Below are 20,443 nucleotides of genomic sequence, written 5' to 3' on the forward strand. Positions count from 1 at the left end.
TGCATTTGTCAAAATCAAGGTAATCTAACCATATAACTAATTCTTTTTTGATTTGCCATTTATAAAAAAGTCCTTATTTAAAGCACAGAAAAAGTTGTTTATGCAGTCAACCAAACTTTGTATTTTTTACCCTCTCTTTACAAGTAATTTCTTTTTTGAAAGCTTGTGCCAATAAATTTAACATCTGCCTCCTGAAATGTAAGCCTCCAAACCATTTGCTTGAAAACACAAAACGATAATAATTTATTAGCAGTCAACTTAACACGAAACAACTTCAAAGTTAGTACATTGTATCAGTCATTTTTTTTATCGGCATCATCATTGTCAGCTGCCTCTTTCTGCCAACGAACCAAGCTGAGGAAAACCTGTTCTAGTGTAGTTTGTGAAACAGTGTATTCCATAACACCAACCTCAGACTTAGACTTTTCCATCAAGTAGAAAACCTACATAGATAAAACAAAATTGATTGCATTTTAAATTAAAAGGTGGCATTGTACTGCTATGATTTGATCTAAGCGATATTTTAACTTTTTGCTATAGCACTTGATTCAAAATATTACAATTTATGCCCACACAAAAAAAGGAAAATAAGATTTGAAAAATTGAGTTAGTTTCCCTTTTAAGAAACAAGTTGAACAATCTTGATTTTGATGGAAAACACTTGCTGCTTTTACAACATAACTGACACCCAGTTTAACATGCAGAAGCTCGAGTTGTGGCATGCCACAAGAATCGAAAAATTAGTTACCAATTTGGTCAATATTATAAACATAAATATATAGTCACTGTTGCTTTTGCAATGTCGCATTTACATGCTAGCAACAAACTCCTAACATGGCCATTATTTTTAAAGGTAATTAGTAAAAGATACAAGAAATCTTGAGAACCTGTTTTCCTCAAAAAACATAAAAAAATACAAATAAGTTTGTTTCCACTGTTAAGAATTGTCCTGGCAAACCTTGGACAGCTTAAGAGCAGTTCCATCAGGTAGGTATTGTTTCACTTGGCATGTTATCAATCCCTGGTGATCATCTTTCACATCACACCCTTAAAACAAGTTTTTTTTTCAACATTGCTAGTCAAATGCATTTTATAAAACAGATGTACATCAGTAGTTCCTTATTTCTAGTTACTGTTGAAAACAAAACATAAGTAAACATTTCAGAAATCAAACAAAAAAAACATTTATGTGTTTGTACCAGTTTTATTTGCAGTAGGTAGGTGGGCAATGTTTAAATGTGTTGCACAATAAGTTGCCTTTAGGCTGTCTTTTGAATCACTGATTTGATTTAGGTCAACTAATTAGATTCCTTTGGGCAAGCTACAAAAGTATCTTGCTCAAGGTAACATACATGGTCAATGTGGGATTAGAACCCACAAACTTGTGAGTGCAAGGTGATTGCACTAACCATTTAGCCTTTTGGGGGACTACTAGTTGGTTCTCTCTAATAAATTTACACCATTGAACTATGTTTTATCATTTCGTTGGTGCAAGTTTATAGCTGTACAATCTTGTTATCACTGTTTTTGGTGTGTTTTGTCACTTTAGTCGTTTTATAAGAAATTTGTCTTGAATGTTATGCAATTATCCTGATGAAGGCATCTTTTATGGGACGTCAAAACATTGATTAATTCTGATAAAAACTACTGGAAAAGCGATACTCATTAATACATTATGTCTGGTAGCAACAGTTTTTAATAATATTAAAATTCTAATATTACCAGGAAAGTTTTGCTTCATAAAAGTCGTTGGTGCTGAAAAATCAGTTGCAGAAATAGGCATCTTCATTTCAATAGTGTAGCCTTGACCGAATCTATTCTTAAGGTGTTGTGGGCCTCCCAAACACCGCAGCTGTCCATTTACCATAATAGCAAGTCGAGTACAAAGTGCCTCACATTCTTCCATGCTATAAGATGAGCAACAGAATCCATTTTGGCAAAAAATTTAGTCATTTTTTGTGTTTAGAATTCAATAAATCAGGCTGGGATTTATAATAAAAAAGACTTGATTTGGGCCTATCTGTCAACCTTTTTCATTTTCAGCAATATTATGCCAGATTTAAGGCTTGTATTTTTTGGAACAAAATTGAACGATATACAGTAGACCCAGATTAATTTGCCAAAAAGTTGCTCATTCATTTATTTATTTCGTTCACGCGCAGTAAGTAATCGGTTACGTATGTACATTCAAATTGCAACGGCGCAAACAAAAATGGATCAGCTGGAGCCACTAGTGGCCATTACAAGTAGCTGACCCTATCTATTTAAACGGTTGAATATGATACTTTTAAACAAGGAATAAACAGGAAAAGAAGGCAATAAAGGACACAATAAAGTTTGAAAAATAGTGATAAATTCTGCACATGAAAATCTCAAGTCATTGTGAAGCGTTGTGAGTATAAGAGAAGTCTCACGAGGCAAAGCGTCACAGCAGACTAGGTCACAGCAATTTCCTCGCAGCAATATTCGATTGATTACGTGCAAGGCGGGGTAATTAGCACAGGAATTTTGGGACCAATTAAGACAAAACACCCCGTGGAATGTAAACACAGGACCTCATGGTGCTACATTACATAATGTGCCAGTGAGCATACCTGTGGCTGTGGGTTTAGGAATATGTTGCAATGAGGAAAAACCTTAAATTACGCTCATGTCAGGCAAAAATCAAAGTCATTTGTTACAAGCCTGACATTCGGATATCTGGATTCAAATATTTTGTACTTAATATCCCGGACATTACAAATCAGTCGTACTCCAATATAACTCTGAATTAGGTGAAGATTCATGTCACTGGGGTTTACTATATTCACTTTTTTCACCTGTGTGAAGTAATAACAATGGAGCAACCCTGAGATCTGACATCAGCAAGAGCATCCCACAACATCCGTCTTGCCCCAGGATCCATTCCTGTGCTAGGCTCATCCAGTAAAACAACAGGAGGATTCCCCACTAGTGCAATAGCAGTGCCCAGTTTGCGCTTGTTACCTCCGCTGCAAAATATTATAATTTCGTTGCCATCAGTCAGTGGCTCTAAAAACTTTTAAGCTGGCAGGAAACGAACGAACTTTCGGTTTTCATAGCAGGAAAAAGAGATAAAGTTGCTTCAACAAAACAATTAGCAACTGCTTTTGTTTTTTGATTTTATTCTCGTTGGGCAGGCAATGGTTTAATGGGTTATGCTGATAAGAAACTGTCTACATTTTGCAAGTGGCATTAGTTTTTGTTTGATTATTTAGAGGTTGGTAACGTAAACCTAATACAACATGCCTGATTATACCAGATCAAAGCAATACCGCTTAAGTGTTTTGTTCAGAGAATCGCAAGTGGCTGAGTTAAGATCAGAACCAACAACCTTGTGAGCATAAAGCAAGTGCGCTAACCACTCAAAACCTCAATATTATAACATTTCGAAGGCTGGTTTAAAAAACTATACACAAGCATATGTACAATATGTGAATAGTTGATTGCATGTACATATTACCATACCTGTATGTGCCACAGTTTTTGTACAAATGCTGAGCAAAATGCAGATTCTTTCCAAGGCTTTCAACACAGTTAGGTATTTCGGCTTCTGGCACACCACGTAGCCGTGCAAACATTCGAATGGTTTCGGCACCGGTCATTTGTTCAATTAATCCATCAAACTGAGGGCAATAACCAAGTCGTTGTTGCACCTGCGTTAAAAAAAGTACTCAGTTAAAACTCTGTTACATCCAGGGCAGGAATTGAGTTTATTTCGCTTGGTGAAAAAACACATAGCGGCACAATTGCACAAACAAGCCAGAAATAGCTGCACAAAATTAAAACTTATGTAGCACAAAAAAGTGGATGGCACAATTGGTTATGGTGTAGCTGCAGCATGTTTGGTCATTGCCTACCATTTTGCCCTCAATTATTTTCACCGAAAAATGCAGCTATTTCAGACCTGTGGATTGTTGAAGTGCAATAGTGTCGCTATGTGTTCTTTCACCAAGCGTAATAAACTCAACTGAACAGGCTGTAACCCAAATATAAAATCCACCTTTCTTAGGTCTTTGTTGATGTTGAATCCCTCAAGGTATGCTGTGCCACTGGTTGACTTGTAATCCCCGGAAAGCATTTTAAAAGTAGTTGTTTTTCCTGCCCCATTTATTCCAAGCAATCCAAAGCACTCCCCTCCCGGTATTCCGATACACAGATTATCAACTGCTACAAAACTGTTTGAACCTGTCTCATAGACCTGAAAGAAAATTCATGTCCATTTTCTCTTCTTATGAGAAACCATACTGAAAAAAATGACCCAAAAATCGTCAAAAACTTGTTTTAACTTGGATATTTTTTGTAACTTAATATTTTTTTGCAATTTTGTAACGCTAATTATTATTTTACCGCATTTTCATGCTTTGAATTTACATAAGGTATTTTCTGTTTTAAATCTCCAAAGCCTTGGTTTTTTTAAATAATTCAGCAACCTAAAATAATAATTGAGAAGCGCAATAGATAGCAATCAGTTTTTTTTGTGAAGCATGACAAAAACGATTTAAAAAGGTTTTATACCAGGGGTGGGCAACCTTTGTTGCTGTGGGGCCAAATGCAATTGCCAAAATTAGATAGCGGGCCGCACCTGTGTCTAACGCAAGGTGATTTTACTTTGTTGCTTACCAAATATGCTCAAATATAAGTATAATTCGCATTTGATTCCAGCCACATTTTGTCAGGTCGCAGAAAACTGACATCAGGCGCATTAATCTGCTCAAAAATATATAATAGAATGGACTCGTTTTTCAGTACATTTGAAATCCAAGCGTCTTTGCGGGTCACACAACCTTTAATGAAGGGCCGCAGGTTGCCCACCCCTGTTTTATACTGTATTACAGATTGGGAAATAGTTATATGTTTGTTTTTTCCAAAAGATATCAATTCTAAAACTGAAATGGTTATGTTATGTTGAAAACAACAAATTTGTGTGCCAGATATATAATCTTCTAAACTTTTTATAAATAACTTTAACCTAAATATTCAATTATTTTGGACCTTACCTTTCTCAGATTGTGTATAAGAAGTCGGTCAGTTTTAATCAGCTCTTCCAAAGGAGTTTCATTCAACCTCTTCTTCTCATTCACAACATCTTCATCATCTTCTGCAGAAGTTCGTCTTAAAGGTCCCTGCGTTAACTATTGCAATTTATTTGCTACTAAAAATTTTGGGTTGGTATTCAACCAGTGGTGGGATTCAAATGTTTTTTCAGCCGGTTCTGTCACAAAAGTCATATTTTTCAGCCGGTTCTGTTACAAAAAGTCCATTGACAGTAACCAGTAATGCTAACCGGTTGGCTGATCTCATTTCGTGTGATGGTACTATAGAACCTGTGCGGACCGGCTGAATCCCACCACTGTATCCAACCAATATTTTGTCAGGTGAAGTTCAGTTATATGTTTAAATATGTATTTTTCCCTTTCATGCTTTATGGCAATGGCCAAAAAGGAATTATAAAACTTGAGGGGAGGAACTCTAATTATGGAAACAGGTTTCCAGAGAAACAGAATCAGTCGTTAAAGGTTTAAGAATATATATTTCGCCTATTGGCATCGTCAGTTCTGTAAAAGCGAGAAAAAAGCAACAATAAAATGAAGATAAAACATCAACAGGCTAAAAACCAACACCCAAACCACTTCACAGGTGGAAAGGCGCTAACTGTACGCGTATGGGTCTGGCAAGCAATGACGCCCAAACCCGCGCACCAATCAAGTCTTATCAGAGACGCGGATGAAACGCGCCTAGCATTCGAACGGCAATAGGCGAAAATATATATTCTTAAACCTTTAACGACTGATTCTGTTTCTCTGGAAACCTGTTTCCATAATTAGAGTTGTACTTGGACAATAACAGTGATCGTCGTTAAGTATGTTGCCTGTCAGAGGGTCAGATACTGCTCAATCAATTGATTCTAAGGTTGAGGGGAGGAATTTACTTTAATTTTTACACGTGGTTTGTAAATAGACAATTTATCTCTGGAAACATAACCTTTTAAGTTGATAAAAGATCCAATTTTTTAACGATCTTTGTATGATTTAGCATCTATTATGTAATATTTTTGGAAGGAATGAAAACGTTTTAAATTGTTCATCGAAAAAGGTTGGGAACCACTGCTTTATAAAATCACAAAGCTCTTGGATATCTTGTTTGTTTATTTGTTTAATTATCATCTTGGTGCGCAGACAAAACCTGATTTGTAAAGATTTCATATAGAGCTACCAGTTTTTATTGTAGGCCTGGTGAATCATTTTTTACTTGATTTTTTAACATTATAAATTTAAAGTTTTAACAATACTACATAATCACACCAAAAAAAGAACATTTACAGTGCCATTTCGTGGGACAACTTTTGAAAACAGCCACTTGATGGCAGAGCTGAGTAGTCTCCATGCCAAAGGGAGATAATCAAATTCTATCAGGAATATGATGATAAAAAAGATTACACCCTGTACTCCGAGAAACGTAACAGATTTTCCGACCCCATAAGATTCCCATGCAAGATAGTCAGTCTGGAAGTTTATGTCTGCAAAGGAAAATATATTCAGTTGAAGCCTTAAGGATGTGAAAGTGTCACCAACCAGAAGTTTTGCATGTCTCTTCCATAGCTGCTGTTGAGGTACAGACGTTAACCATCTTATGATTGGTGTAAACGTCAGCCAATCCTTGACCCAAGCAATATTGAGGAAGGAATAAGAAAATCCAGTTCAATGTTTCTGCTATGTCGTTCAAGCCTGGAAATTGAAAATAGCAATTGTTTAAAAATGCAAGTTGCAGTACAGTATTGTATTTGTATTTTGGGTCCAGCCTTAATACTAAAGATTAAATAGAACTTTTGCATTAAAGACACAGAATTGGAAAAAGCTGCAAAAATTTAAAATACACTAAAATAAAAACAAACAAACTAGGGAAACAATGGTAAAAGAGTGCAGCAGTATTGAAATAATTGAAGAACAACCATGCATACTTGTTGAACAATTCATGATTACTTCTTTACAAGTAGATCAATACAGGGTAAAAGAAGCTCTAAACTGTGCTTCTATATTCAGTCCCAGTTAAAAGAGATAAAATTATATAAACCTGCAAATCAACGGTATTTTTGTTCACCACAAATAAAAAAATAATAAAAAAATAAAAAAATTTAACCATGAATTAAATCATAAAATTGGTTGCATAAACTGAAAATAGATTACTTCTGTCCTTGATAGTGAAACAATACATGTTAAAACAAAAATACCTAAACCATATTTCTAATGCTAAGTCCCTGTTGAACGAAAAAAATACATAAACCTGCAAATCAACAGTACTTTTGCTTACCCAAAAAATGGAAAAATAACAAAAATTTTCAGAAAAAATCACATAATTGATTAAATAAGCAAAAAGTTCAGCAGTTCCCATACCTAATAAATACAAAATGTTGACAGCTATGATCGAGGCAAGGCCAGTGATCATGTTGATGATGGTGAGTCGGACTAATGCAGTGGATGGAACGACAAACAAGAATGACAAGGAGTACATTAGAGGGAGAGACGACCAGCAATAAAGAATAAAAAGCAGAAAAACTATTCCAGCATTGTCGTTTAGCTCCTCAATGGTGAAAGCTGCAAACATAATCTGAAAAATAAAAATAAAAATTTTTGTAGTTTACTTTTGATGTAAACAACTTTTTGCCATTTAATGTTCAGTAAACCTCAGTTAATCCGGATCTTTGCCTAATTCGGACAAAACTTGCGGTACAAATGATTTGTAATGTGTTAAGACTTGTAACTAATCGAAATCGGTTGATCCGGGTCTTCGCCTAATCCAGGTATATATTTTGGTCCAAACAGGTTCAGATTAACCAAGGTTTACCGTATGATACTCCTTGAGACATTTTAGCTCACATTTAATCAGATAAATTTAAAGTAAAAAACATACACACAAATAAGGAAAGAAAACATCATTTTAAACTCACATAAGTGACATCAACACAAGATTTAAAGATGATAGATACACAATTTATAAATTTTTTTAAAAAAATAATAAAAAGTAAATGCATGTAAGTATCTTTAGCATTTTGACAATTGCTGAGATAAAACAATCTAAAGATAAAAAGGACAAAAAATTGTAAACAAGAAAATCCAGAAACTTACCATAAGAACCAGACATGGTGTGATGAAGTTTACAAAATCCCAAACAAATGTTGAGAACCAGAAGCAAAATGGGTCAACACCAGCTAATGTTTGAAGCAGGGATGAACGATCCACCCTCTCACGGACCAGGAACAAACAAAATGAAGCAGCCAGAAATGAAAATCCCAGGACAATATTAAATGCAATAGAAAACCCAGACAGCGATCTATAAAATATTAGAAACTCAGTTTGTTTTAACACATTTTGAGCACATTTAACACTTAAAGCGATAAAACATTTGGCCCAAAAGTTGAAGCAATTGTGTTACAAATGATTAGGGATGGGCCAAGCTGAGCAAGAACCAGAGTACTTGCTACCGAGCATCGCTATTTTTTATGCTCGGTCAAGCAGTTGTACAAACTGACTCGAACATTTAATTTGCATATTCATCACCAGCTAACATATAAAGCTAGTGTTTGAAAGGGTATCCAATAACAAAAATAACTGTTTTTTAAATGCATAAGATGGTGGGAAAAACACGTACTTCTAAGGACAGTACAACTGATAGAAGAGACCTCGGAAAGCTACAAAACTCGCGTATAATTGAAAATGTTTGTGACATCACAATGCACTGAGCATTAACGTGAGATGCTTGGTGTTCGACAAAACAAAACATTTGCAGTTTTGGCCAATCCCTAGTCTCAGGTACCAAATTGTATACTTGTAACCAAACATTTGCCGCAAATATACAATAGAAAAGTAAAAGAGAATGTACTTAAGTAACAAACATTTTATTACCCCACTAGTTCCTCCTGTACACGAGCTGAGGTCTTTCTCGGTAGTGGACTGTTAATGAGTTTCATTGCAAAGTCGGATCGGTTTGCCACAAACCGTATGAAGGCTTGATCAAGATATGACAGTGATGTAGCGGGACTATGGTAAGCCTGGTTGTTGAACCATGCAACATTTTCATAAGAGTTCGTGGCTAAAAGAAAAAGAAAAAATTTCAGATGATAAAAAACTATCCATATTTACTCGATTGTTAGCTGCCCTCAAACAGTAAGCAAAATTACGTATGCAAATCACAGAATACAAAAGTTCCATGGATTACATTAAAATTAGTATGGATTGTTGCAAAATATTATTTAATAAAGTCACTTATATTGTAATGACTAAAGCCAATATTTTGTAGGCATCAGATAATAACCTTTTTATTATTTAACCCTATTATTTTATTATCTAATCCTAAATAATCACCCTATTTGTTATTATTGTAACTAAAGTATAGCAATAAGATCATTATTATTGGTAATAACTAAACAAACTTAACATTAGTGACAGACCAAACAAAAAAGACAAAGATCTCTCTTATTTTTTTAACCCTACTTTCGTTTCCAGTGAATGTGGCAGATATAAGATTCTGTGAATTGAAATCGCCGCCCTCGCTCTGAAATTTTTTCGAAAGAAATTCTTCCATGTCTTCTTCGGTGAGCATCGAAACTTTGGCTGGTGTGTCTATAAATGTATATTTTTTATTAATTGAAAGGTAATTTTATACAATACATTTATGCTGTTGACACATGTATGTTTTTTGCTGTGTTTCATACCAAACTGGAAAAAAAAATAAGGGTTACAAAAGAATGGTTGCATATTTTTTATTTTGTTCTTTCATTGTGATAATTTGGCCATAATGTATTTATTTATCTCTGGTATAACAATCCATTCCGGTATGAAACACTGTTTTTTTTATCTTACCTGCAAACTGTTCTTTGTAAAATGTACTGAATTGTTGGGTGAAATCCGACACATCATTTGCGCTCACAAATACATTACTGCTTCCATAGGCATCAATGTGAACATCTGAAAAGCACGAAAATGAATATTTTAAACAGTTTAGATAAACGTGAACCACCTGTGCTTACCTAGAGGAACATTGTCTTGAACAAATGGAGGGAATTTCACTTGAAGTATTGCAAAAATTCCAAACACCACAGGAACCAATATCTGAGCAACGGCAACCTGCAAAAAACAACCTTAAAGATAAAATATTTTTACATGAGAAAGTTTCGTCTTAGTATTAGTTTGTTTCACACAAATATCAATTTCACCTGAATACATTTTTTTAGAGCATCCCAGAAAGACTCCCGTCATGGGTTCGAATCCCACTGCAGGTTAGATTTTTCTAGCCTGTCCCATCCCATATGGGAATGCTTGGGAGAGGGGCTTGATTCAGTATAACGCCTTCATGGGCCTGGCACACTACAGGTTTTTTGTTTTATTGGGCATACATGCACTCTTATGCGATTTTTATTTTTTAGGAAATGTAATAATGATAAATTATGTTGCAAACCTTATAGTTTCTTCTTGAATGCAAGATATGTTTGACAACCAGAGCGTAGAACTGTTGACACCAGAGAATAAATCCAGTGTTGTACACAGTGATGTTAGCACCTAACAATTTAAATGTTACACTGTATTTAATTCCTAAATTTAAAAAGTTCCTATTTAAGTTTCTCAAAATTGAAATGCATTTGTAACTTACCACACAAAGTTTTCAATAAACACCTTTGTAAGGCACAACCTACCACTAAAAAACCTTCAACGGACTTTAAACAAAACTATCCCTCTCAACTAGTACCCACCACCAACGATTTCTCCCATTTATGTTTTTCCCCGCAGTGCTCTTAACTGACTCTTTGGTAAGCTCCTATTGCATAAGCCCTTTTAAGGCAGTGTAACTGCAGCATGCTTGGTCATTATTTTGTCCTCCACTACTTAGCGCTGCATAACGTTTGAACCTTGTCCAGCTATTTCTAATTTGGTGATTGATTCAATGCAATTTTGTCGTTATGTGTTTATTTCCCAAGCGAAATTAACTCAAGCTCAAATGCTTAATACTTTCTATGATATACCTGCTACATGCCCCTGTTTTGGTTTTTCAACATTGTCTTGTAAAATAGAGGACATTTGAACTGACATTCTCCTGCTTATAGCCTCAACAGCTGTCTCTGCATCTTCTGTCACTCTACAATGCAAGAACCAATTTATAAACTATCTAATGCTTTTTTATGAAAAAAATCGAGCATTATTTCTGCATTAGTATAAAATATTGTTTTCTAACTTCAATTGTACAAAAAATCTAGCTTTTTATCTGCGTTTGCATACAAATCTACTTTTCTATCTTAATTTGCACAGAAAAATGCTCTGTGTATTAGTACTTATGCAGAAAATCTAGCTTTTTATATGTATACATCTAGAAAATCAAGCCAGTGGTTTCTTTAGATAATGCAAGCTTCCAACTGTATTTGTAGTGAAAATCAGGATTTTATAGCTAACAATTTGGTACCCCACAATGTGCATTGGGAGGTCTATTTTAGTGCAAGCACCAAACAATCAAAATTAAAACAAAGCAACATGGTAACTTCAATTTTTCTACCTCAGGAAGACTTCCTCCAAAGTTGTTACAGTGGCACCAAAGTTTGTGATTCCAAGTTGTTTGGATTGCTCTTCCAATGCCTTGAACAGTTCCGGAAACTGAGGAGAGGAATGGAATGGAAGAAGGAAGGATACTTCTCCTCCTGCTGTCCTCTCCAGATGTGAGTCAGGGACATAAGAGTGAAAAAAGTCGTTCAACTGCAAAGAATCAATATTGGTGTAAAATGGATAATTTTTGACAGGTATTTTGTTTTTTCATACTTTCATGGTGTCACATTCCTGCGTCTTGGTAAGAATGGCATGATATCCAACCCCAAACTTGTTTTTAAGGAACACTGATGACCCTATAAAAAACAAAACAAAACAAGGTAAAAATAAGTCTTGGGTACCGTGTATAGAAGGTAGTTCACTATTGCAGAGTAGTTATAACAGTGATATCAGTAACAACATTTTAGGCAATAAATCATTAAGAGAAATAATTTATACAGCATCACTAAAAATATGTTCACAATATTGCTAAAAGTACTAAAGCATCAATATATAAGCTATTGCTGCCAGACATAATATCAAGTTTATAGAGCTCTTCTGGCAATTGTTTTTGCTAGAAGAGCTGAGCTCTACAAACTTGGTAATAAAGCATCATGTATACATCGGAATACAATTTCACTTTAAACAAAATATGGCAAAAAGATTTTTTCTTCAAATAAAAAAAAATGGAAGCACTGTTCTAAACCACTTTGCCTAAAGTTGCATATTAGTTTGTCTATTTTTTACCAATTACCTGCACATCTGATTTTTCCATCAGCCATGATAGCGATGCGATCTCCAAGTAAATCTGCTTCGTCCATGAAATGTGTTGAAATGAGCATCGAACAGTTGCTCCTATACTCTTGAATTACATCCCAGATTGCTCTTCTTGCTGCCGGATCCATCCCGGATGTTGGTTCATCCAAGATTACATACTAAACAGGTTTTTTTATTGTTGATAAAATTTTAAGAAATCTATTACATTATATTAATCATACAGCTTAGGGTGGTGATCGTTAATAAGTATTAGGGATGAGACAAAACTGCAAAAACCGTGTTGAAAAATATTCAAAAAGCTCACAAAAACGATTGCTAATACTGTACCTTTGAGCCAGCCGACAGTGCAATTCCGACACATAGCTTACGCTTCATTCCACCAGACAGTGTATGTGATTGTGATTTTGCCTTGTCATCCAACTTCAAACTACTCCTCATATCATTTACACATTTCTGTGCTGCAACTTTGTCCAAACCTTTAAGCTGCAAACACAAGTTATTTTGCTAGCTGTGCCTAAAGCACATACAACTTAACTATTTTAAGCAGAGTCAATTACTTTAAGCAACTTGGGAATACATGTTTATCAAAGTCATATCATCCATCAGTTTTTTATTCAAATAAAAAAAATATTTAATTGGAAATGCATAACATAAACAACTTGAATATGTATATATTTGACTCATATCATCAGTTTCGTACAAATAAAAACAATTGTTGAAATAGAATAAATAATATAAACAACCCAAGAACAAAAAATTTACCTCAAATATGTTAGTTGCTTATTCAAATAGAATAAACTTTACATTCAAATAACAATGTGTAAAATACACAACTCAGAAATATATATTTTATCCAAATGATATCATTAGGACCTTATTCAAATAGAAAAAAAAATATTTAAATAGAAAAAAAAACATGTAATATAAACAATCTAGATCCCAGAACATTATATTTTACCTAAATGATAACCATTTTGTTTAGATGTTATCTGGTTTTACCCGTGAGAAGAAATAAAGATGTTCATCGACTGTTAGTAAATCGAACAGGATATTAAACTGTGGGCAAAGTCCAAGAGATTGTCGAACGCCACTCATATCAGTTATGATGCTGTGTCCCAGAATATTCGCTTCTCCTGATGTTGGTGGAAAAAAACCTGAACAATACAAAAATAAACAAATCTGTTTGACCACAAAAGTGTTGATATTGTAATACAGTGGTTCTTAAACTTTTTAATCATGCGGCGCATTAAAAAACTAAAATTTCCTTCCATGGCACACGGTTAAACATAACAATGATGTTTAAAGAATCAATTTTCAACTTTTTGCAGTGGGTAGGGATGCTATTTATTACCAATAACAAAAATATGACTTTAAAACGTTGTTATGCACAACAGTATTTTGTCATAAAGTCCTAGGACTCCAGGAAATGTTTGTACTTTAAAAATATGAAATAATTCATGGCACACTTGGAAATCTCTCACGACACACAATTTGAGAATCACCGGTGCAATGACTGAAACTTGTAGTTAATTTTATCAAGGGAAATTATGCAAGAAAAACATAAACTTTTTGGATTGAGTCAATTTAGTTGAATAAATTGGAGTCTAAAAGTGAAGTCTAAAAGAGACTGGAGTCAGAATAGGGAAATTTTCAATTAACTTTAGAATCTTGGAGTAAAGGTAAAACAAACTTGTTACCTGTCAAAATTGACATGGTTGTGGTTTTTCCAGCACCATTATGACCCAGTAGAACATTTATCTGCCCTTCGTACATGTTGAGCGACAAATCGTTAACTGCAACCTTTGTTTTGCCATTTGCATGGAATACCTAAAACATAAACAATGATTGAATAGTAAATTTGCATTCAAGGCATAAGCTTCCTAATTATTTGCGAAAAAAATTGTTCACTAAGTGCAGTGGTTCTCAAACTTTTTTGTTGCGACGCCTCTGGAAAAGTTTTCTGGTCCTGCGGCGCACCAGCAAGTAAAAGTTAATGATGAAACTTATTGTTCGACGCACCAGGGCATCACAACGCACAGTTTGAGAACTACTGACTTAGGGACATTAGAACATTGCTTTTCAACTAGATTTTATTGTACACCCCAGGGTGCATCATAATTTTTACTAAGTGTTGCACTTCAAAGGGGTGTACCAGATACAATAACACAATATACCTTTGACTAGGCATCACAATAGTCAAGTTATGTTTTATTAAACCAGACTGACTGGTGTGTACAATACATGGTAAAATGTGTATTTTAAGTAAACATAGCTTGTAAGTTTAAATATTGTATTTGTGATGTCATGACATAATCTTTCTTTTGATGATCATTGGCAATGGTCCTTTGTGCAGTAGAAAGTGAAAGTTGCAATTTTCATTGAGTTGTTTGCCATAAAATAAATGATAATGGATCTACAGTTTGAAGAGGGTAAATGAAACTTATCAGTTTGCTCTAAGGGGCAACTGAAATACACTGGTTAGGAATCAATGCACTAAAAATATAAAAAATAGGCTTCACAAAAAAATGAAAGCCTTTATACACTGAATACATTGCTGACTATACCAAACAGGTGGTCAATATGTCAATCCGGATCCTATAATCTATAGCAGGGGTGGCCAACCGGTCAAAGCCTAAGAGCCATATTTTTTATTGTGTTACCACAAAGAGCCACAATATACACATAAGTACATATGTTTAATGCCCCGTCACTATGTCACACACAGCAACCTGTGCTTAGCCAGATTTATACTAAATTTCGCACACCAACAAAATAATGACACAATTTGACTTGTACAGACCACGGGCCAGTCATTTTCAACAATAAATGGTTTGCACTGTCTCGCACACAAAACTCTCATTTCAACGAATCCAACAAACAAAAACATACAAATTAAAAAACCCATTTTTTCTCGTTCTATAAAAAATCGTGCAGTGAAATTCGTGTCTGGAGAATTGCTAAAATCTTTTTTCACTGCCAGTTTGAAGGCTAACTTGACAAAATTCTTTACTCAAAAGATTTTCCCTGCAGCAAAACTTTGCAGTATTTTCATCTAACGTGCATGCGCCCCAAACTTAGGCGCCGATTTTAGCAAAAATGCAAAGTGGCGAAACAAAATTCGTTGCGATGTCACTAATGCATTCACCACCAACACTCGCTCAATTCAAAGCCAAGAAAAACTGCCCATAAAATATAACGTTCGTCATAACCCGAAAAACAACGGATTGAAGCATTATTTACTTTGAAACACATTTGTTGTAAATATTGCTGTTGCTTTGTGTTTCATTCGCATTGTACGTAACAATGAGCAACCATTCATTGTTCAACAATTGAATATATGCTATCATAATCAAGCCATTTGCTACATAAGGTTGCAGTTTTAAGGCAAGGTTTGAGGCCATACCGATAATAAGTTTGTTCAAAAGCAAAATTGTTAAAGCTTTACTTTAAATTTAACAATTTTTGTACCCGATCGCGACATACTAACCAAAATATACACAGTGGCCCCAACTTCGACAACGACGTAAGAGCCGCATAAAACCAGACGAAGAGCCGCGGGTTAGCCACCCCTGGTCTATAGGGCTGGGGTGTAACAGACTTGCCTCATAATTTCACAAACTAGCATTTTTTTCAAAGTTGCTATGCAAAGTACATCAATGTAAGTTTTGCAAATTTGTATTTAATAGATTATGTTTACTTAGTAATTTTACAAGTAGTTCCCATGTTAAAAACAAGCTGTCAATTTATTTACCTTTCTTAAATTTTTGATCTCCACAATTTTAGCCAAATCAGCTGGTTCCTCTTCCAAAAACTCATTTTTCTCATTTTCTTGTTTGCCTGTCATTTCTATGTCTTCATATTTACCTGGCTTTGCAAGCTCAGGCATGCCAGTCCAGTAAGATTTCTACAAGCAACACCAATTACGACCATTAATCAAAAATTTTGTACCATTAAATCCTATACAAAGATGGGCTAGTCCAGTATCTGGCATAAATTTGACGTGCTTTTCCACCAGTACTAGTGATGCATAAAATTGTCTAGGTTGGGTTTGGAATAACCAATTGATGAGCAGTTTTGGCAAATCTTTTGAATCATTTGTGCCTTTAAGTGAAATTAATGGCTACACTTTTGACAGAAATGCGTTGATATTGCTACTAGGCAAAAAGTAATGCTACGACAACGAAATATTTGTGTTGTTTTACAAGCGTGGGTTGTAATATTGCTAGAGAGACATATTGGAAAAGAACTAACAGATAAATGCTTTGAAAACTATACTAGTTTTTAAGATTGTAAGTATTGTGTAGTTTGGTAGTTTGGTATGTATGAGGTATGGGAAAAGTGTATCTTGCAATCCAAAGTTGTGTGCATAAAAGATTAAGTTTTGGGCGAATCGCAACAAATGCTGCTTACCATGAATGGAAAGTACCAGGGCTTGGGCAGTCCATATTCTCCAGGCAAAACACCCTCAATATACACTGTCAGCAGCATGTAGAAGAAACAATCAAATATGAACATAAGGAAGACCTAAACACACAAAGACATGTTAAATCTGTAAGTTTGTTCAGCTGTCTTGCAAAGTCAAGCAAATTTTTTGTGCAAACCAATCAGTTTTTTGGCCATTGAATGATCTGCATAATTTTTTGCATTGTCTGTAAAGTGTTGTATTTAGTTTTTTGACAAATGAAACTGATAAACCTGTGATATTGTGAAGTCATCATTCACTGTGACGCCTTCATATATATTTCCCCACTGTATGCCAGTTCCTGAATAAAATGGCATTAGTTTCTAAATAATACTTTATAAAAAAAATCAATACACGTTGGATAGAGACACCAATCCTCAAAAAAACATTTAAACATAACACAGCTATTTCTGGCACTGGAAATTGTTCCAGAGCAGTGTTTCTCAACCTTTCACGGATCATGTACCACCAATATGATTGGGCAAACAAGTTTTGCTCTAAACAGGGCTAATTCGCCGAGGCAGTTAATAGGTTGGCAACCCCTGACTAGTGGCAAGGGTACTACAGGTTGAGCACCACTGTTCCAGTGCAATTGTGTTGCTATATTTTCTTTTACCATGTCAAAAAACTACTAAAAACAGACCAAATTTTGGCCCTAGTTTTAAACTTATGTTTTAAATGAAACAAAGTTAAGAAGTATGGCAACAACACATTTATGCTTGCACTAACAAAAGACGAATCAATGCCACCATGAACAAATTACCTTTTACCATAATTACCCAAATTCCCCCACCTTTTCCTTCAAACATTGCAATCAGTTGGCACATGTTTGCCATTGCAAGGTTAGGTAGAATACAGGTCAGCAACTTGACAGTTGTGCTCAGTGAGTCGTAACTGTCTTGCATGTACAAGTAAGGCATGTATGTGAGTCCATATAGAACGCCTCCAGCAGCTGCACCAACGTTAGCTGAAAATGTACATAATACATAATAGTTATTTTGGTTGTCCACTCTTTTGTGTTCGCTTGATACTGAATCAACATTGTGCAGCTAATTGGGCCGATCTTCTTCTTCTAACAGACTTAACAGAAAAAAAGTCTGACCTGTATTGCTACAGCGCTGGTAACTTACATTTCCAGTTACACAAAATGCATTAAGGCCAGTATTTAAAGCCAAAACTCTAGCAAAAATGTTTTATGGATTCACATACATTTTAATCATTACATGTATTTTAAATACACATTTTCATGAACAAACAAATTTGTCTCCGTGGCCGCAGGTTTCGCAACTCTGATTTAGGGTTACCTGATACAAAGTGGCCGAATCTTGGTTTGTATTATAAAAGTTTGAATAAAATTTTTATTTGACTTGGCGTTTTTTCGTGGCCTGTAATACTGTAACACAGTGGCCAGCAACCGCCGGTCCACGACCAGTTCGTTACCGGGCCGTATAGTTTTTAGGTGAAATGTTACAAAACATTTTGCCCAACTATCCCGGGGATGATAAACTAATTTAAGCGTTTTTATTGCTAAATGTTTGTAGTTTTTTTTAGACCGGCCCGCGACAAAATTTTAGTTTAAAAACGGTCCGCAGTGCAAAAAAGGTTGCCAACCCCTGCCGTAACATACCAAATTTTCACAAACCTTTGGAAAAAAAGGTTGACATGAAAAAGCTAAGGGTGATGTTTGATGCTGAGAACAACAGCAAGAACACAAACACCAATGTGACATCACTATGGGTCAGCACACTTCCATATGGAGTCTGTCAAAAATGTTGTAAAGACTATTTTCATGCAAGCAGTGGTATGATTCAGCCGGTTCGCACTGGTTCTATAAAACTGTCTCACGAAATTTAAAAGAGCAGCGAACTGGTTAGCATTATTGGTTACTGAACTTTTTTTAACAGAACCGGCTGAAAAAAGGACTTTTGTGATAGAACAAGCAGACAAAAATTGTAATTCCACCACTGCATGCAAATAAAATAATTTGCTAAATTTGAATTTTTCCTTACGAGAATCATTCTAATGGTACAAAATCCTACTGTAAACTTTTACACATTATCTAATATTATTAATTTTTTTAAATAAAATAAAATAAGGAGTTTAAAAAATAAAATTGCCTCGTTACTCCATAGACACATTATTTAAAGAGCAGAATCTGACAAACTTTCTGCCCTTATCTAACAGCACACTTGACTACTGATAGTAAAAAATTACTCTAGAAAGTTATAAATTTGGAACTTACAAAACCTACCTCAATTTTACATAAACCAGCAATAAAGATACATGAGACACATAGGAACAAGATGTATTTGAGAAACCAAGCTAGCCAGTGCAGCCAGTTGGATAAACCCATCATCATCATGTATTCCTGGATTGGAAACAAATATATTTATATCATTGCTTCTAACTATTGTTCGAACAATCTCTCAGGGAAGCTGATCTTAAGCTTTTTATTATTGTTACCCCAGAGAGCGACCAGATAAATTTCAGTACCCCTTATTTAAAATACTAAAATTACTGACTATGACAAAACAAAAGGATAAGGTCATGAAACTAAAAAATAAGAATGTTATTTCCCTCATGCAAACTGTTAAGTTACCCCTCTTAAAGTAATAACCCACAAGTTACAAACCACTGGTCTCAGGCTTTACAAATTAAAATTGTTTATTTTCCTATGTGCCAAGAAAAAGCATTCAAAGCAAAACAAAGTGTTGCAGTTGGCTTGATGAAAAAAAGAGGCAGGTCAAGACCATTGACTTTTCTAAAAGGTGAAGACATTTTCTTTTAACATTTAGATTCAATTTTTAAAGTAATATTAGGTGCTCCCAACCAACTGGAGAGCCGTTAGATGGTTACACTAGCCGATGCGGCCTATGGCTTGTCACCAGCTGCACAAAAACAGTATGTGGGCCAAAACAGTATGCACTGTCTGCAGGTTACTAAACATAATGTAGTAATTTGCCCATAAAACTGGTGTACAAACACAACATCAATGTTGTAATGTATATTACCTTCATTTTTGACTCTTTTTCCAGTACAACGCTTCTCACTATTACCAGAGATGTGTATATAAAGCTGAGCATAATCACAAGTGGAAGGGTTCTTTGAATTGCAACTGCACAGACAACATATATGTCTTTTACGCCACAAGCAACAAACAGTTTAAACCAGTGGTTCCTTAAAATGGCATTTTTTAGCCATTTTTGATCATCTTATTGCCCATCCAAAGCTATCTAGCCCTTTTAAAGTACTGAACAATACTTACCTTCAAATGGTTAAGCGACCATTGCGTAAAAAACTAAAAATACAAAAAAATGTCCTTTACATACTTATAAAGGTATCTTCAACATAGGGTGGGTAAGGATAGCGCTTCAAAGCAAATGTTGGCTGAACTGAGATGCTTCCAGCAATGGTTAAAGCAATACCAGAGTAGATGGCATGCTGCAAAGCAAGGAAACCTGAAAAAAATAAACTGAATTGCTAATTTTTGGTAAAAATGTAAACTTTGTTTAACAACATAAGCTTGATTTAATAAAATCTATGTAAATGGTGGTTTTGACCAATTAACACAAGATGTATGCTTTCTAAAACTGACACATTTTAGTGCTAAAACCAACCT

The 20,443-nt window shown here is 34.9% G+C and overlaps 1 protein-coding gene across 1 annotated transcript; it reads right to left on the reverse strand.

Moving 5' to 3' along the window:
- Positions 1 to 214: 214 nt before the first annotated feature.
- LOC145203778 (phospholipid-transporting ATPase ABCA3-like) lies at positions 215 to 20,210 on the reverse strand. The gene is made up of 31 exons (XM_080076089.1): positions 20,154 to 20,210; positions 19,836 to 19,939; positions 19,076 to 19,192; positions 18,467 to 18,584; positions 17,618 to 17,791; positions 17,058 to 17,125; positions 16,773 to 16,886; positions 16,114 to 16,266; positions 14,060 to 14,189; positions 13,362 to 13,516; positions 12,690 to 12,845; positions 12,340 to 12,520; positions 11,820 to 11,902; positions 11,560 to 11,756; positions 11,036 to 11,148; positions 10,474 to 10,574; positions 10,046 to 10,142; positions 9,879 to 9,983; positions 9,510 to 9,638; positions 8,922 to 9,108; positions 8,145 to 8,349; positions 7,413 to 7,626; positions 6,594 to 6,746; positions 6,342 to 6,538; positions 5,019 to 5,144; positions 4,022 to 4,219; positions 3,487 to 3,674; positions 2,820 to 2,990; positions 1,723 to 1,907; positions 959 to 1,047; positions 215 to 443 (listed from the first exon to the last, which is right to left on the reverse strand). The coding sequence occupies exons 2-31, from the start codon at positions 19,905 to 19,907 to the stop codon at positions 294 to 296; spliced, it is 4,326 nt and encodes a 1,441-aa protein (XP_079932215.1). The 5' UTR covers positions 19,908 to 19,939; positions 20,154 to 20,210; the 3' UTR covers positions 215 to 293.
- Between the last annotated feature and the right edge of the window lie 233 nt (positions 20,211 to 20,443).

The sequence above is a fragment of the Phallusia mammillata genome, chromosome 8 (genome assembly GCF_965637545.1).
Source record: "Phallusia mammillata chromosome 8, kaPhaMamm4.hap1.1, whole genome shotgun sequence".
Taxonomy (NCBI): Eukaryota; Metazoa; Chordata; class Ascidiacea; order Phlebobranchia; family Ascidiidae; genus Phallusia; species Phallusia mammillata.

Coding starts and splice junctions, on each gene's coding strand:
- LOC145203778 (XM_080076089.1), bottom strand. CDS start 19,907: ATGCTCAGCTTTATATACACATCTCTGGTAATAGTGAGAAGCGTTGTA. Junction 4,220..5,018: donor TTATACACAATCTGAGAAAG/GTAAGGTCCAAA, acceptor ATTTTCTTTCAG/GTCTATGAGACAGGTTCAAA. Junction 444..958: donor CTGCTCTTAAGCTGTCCAAG/GTTTGCCAGGAC, acceptor TTATCTATGTAG/GTTTTCTACTTGATGGAAAA.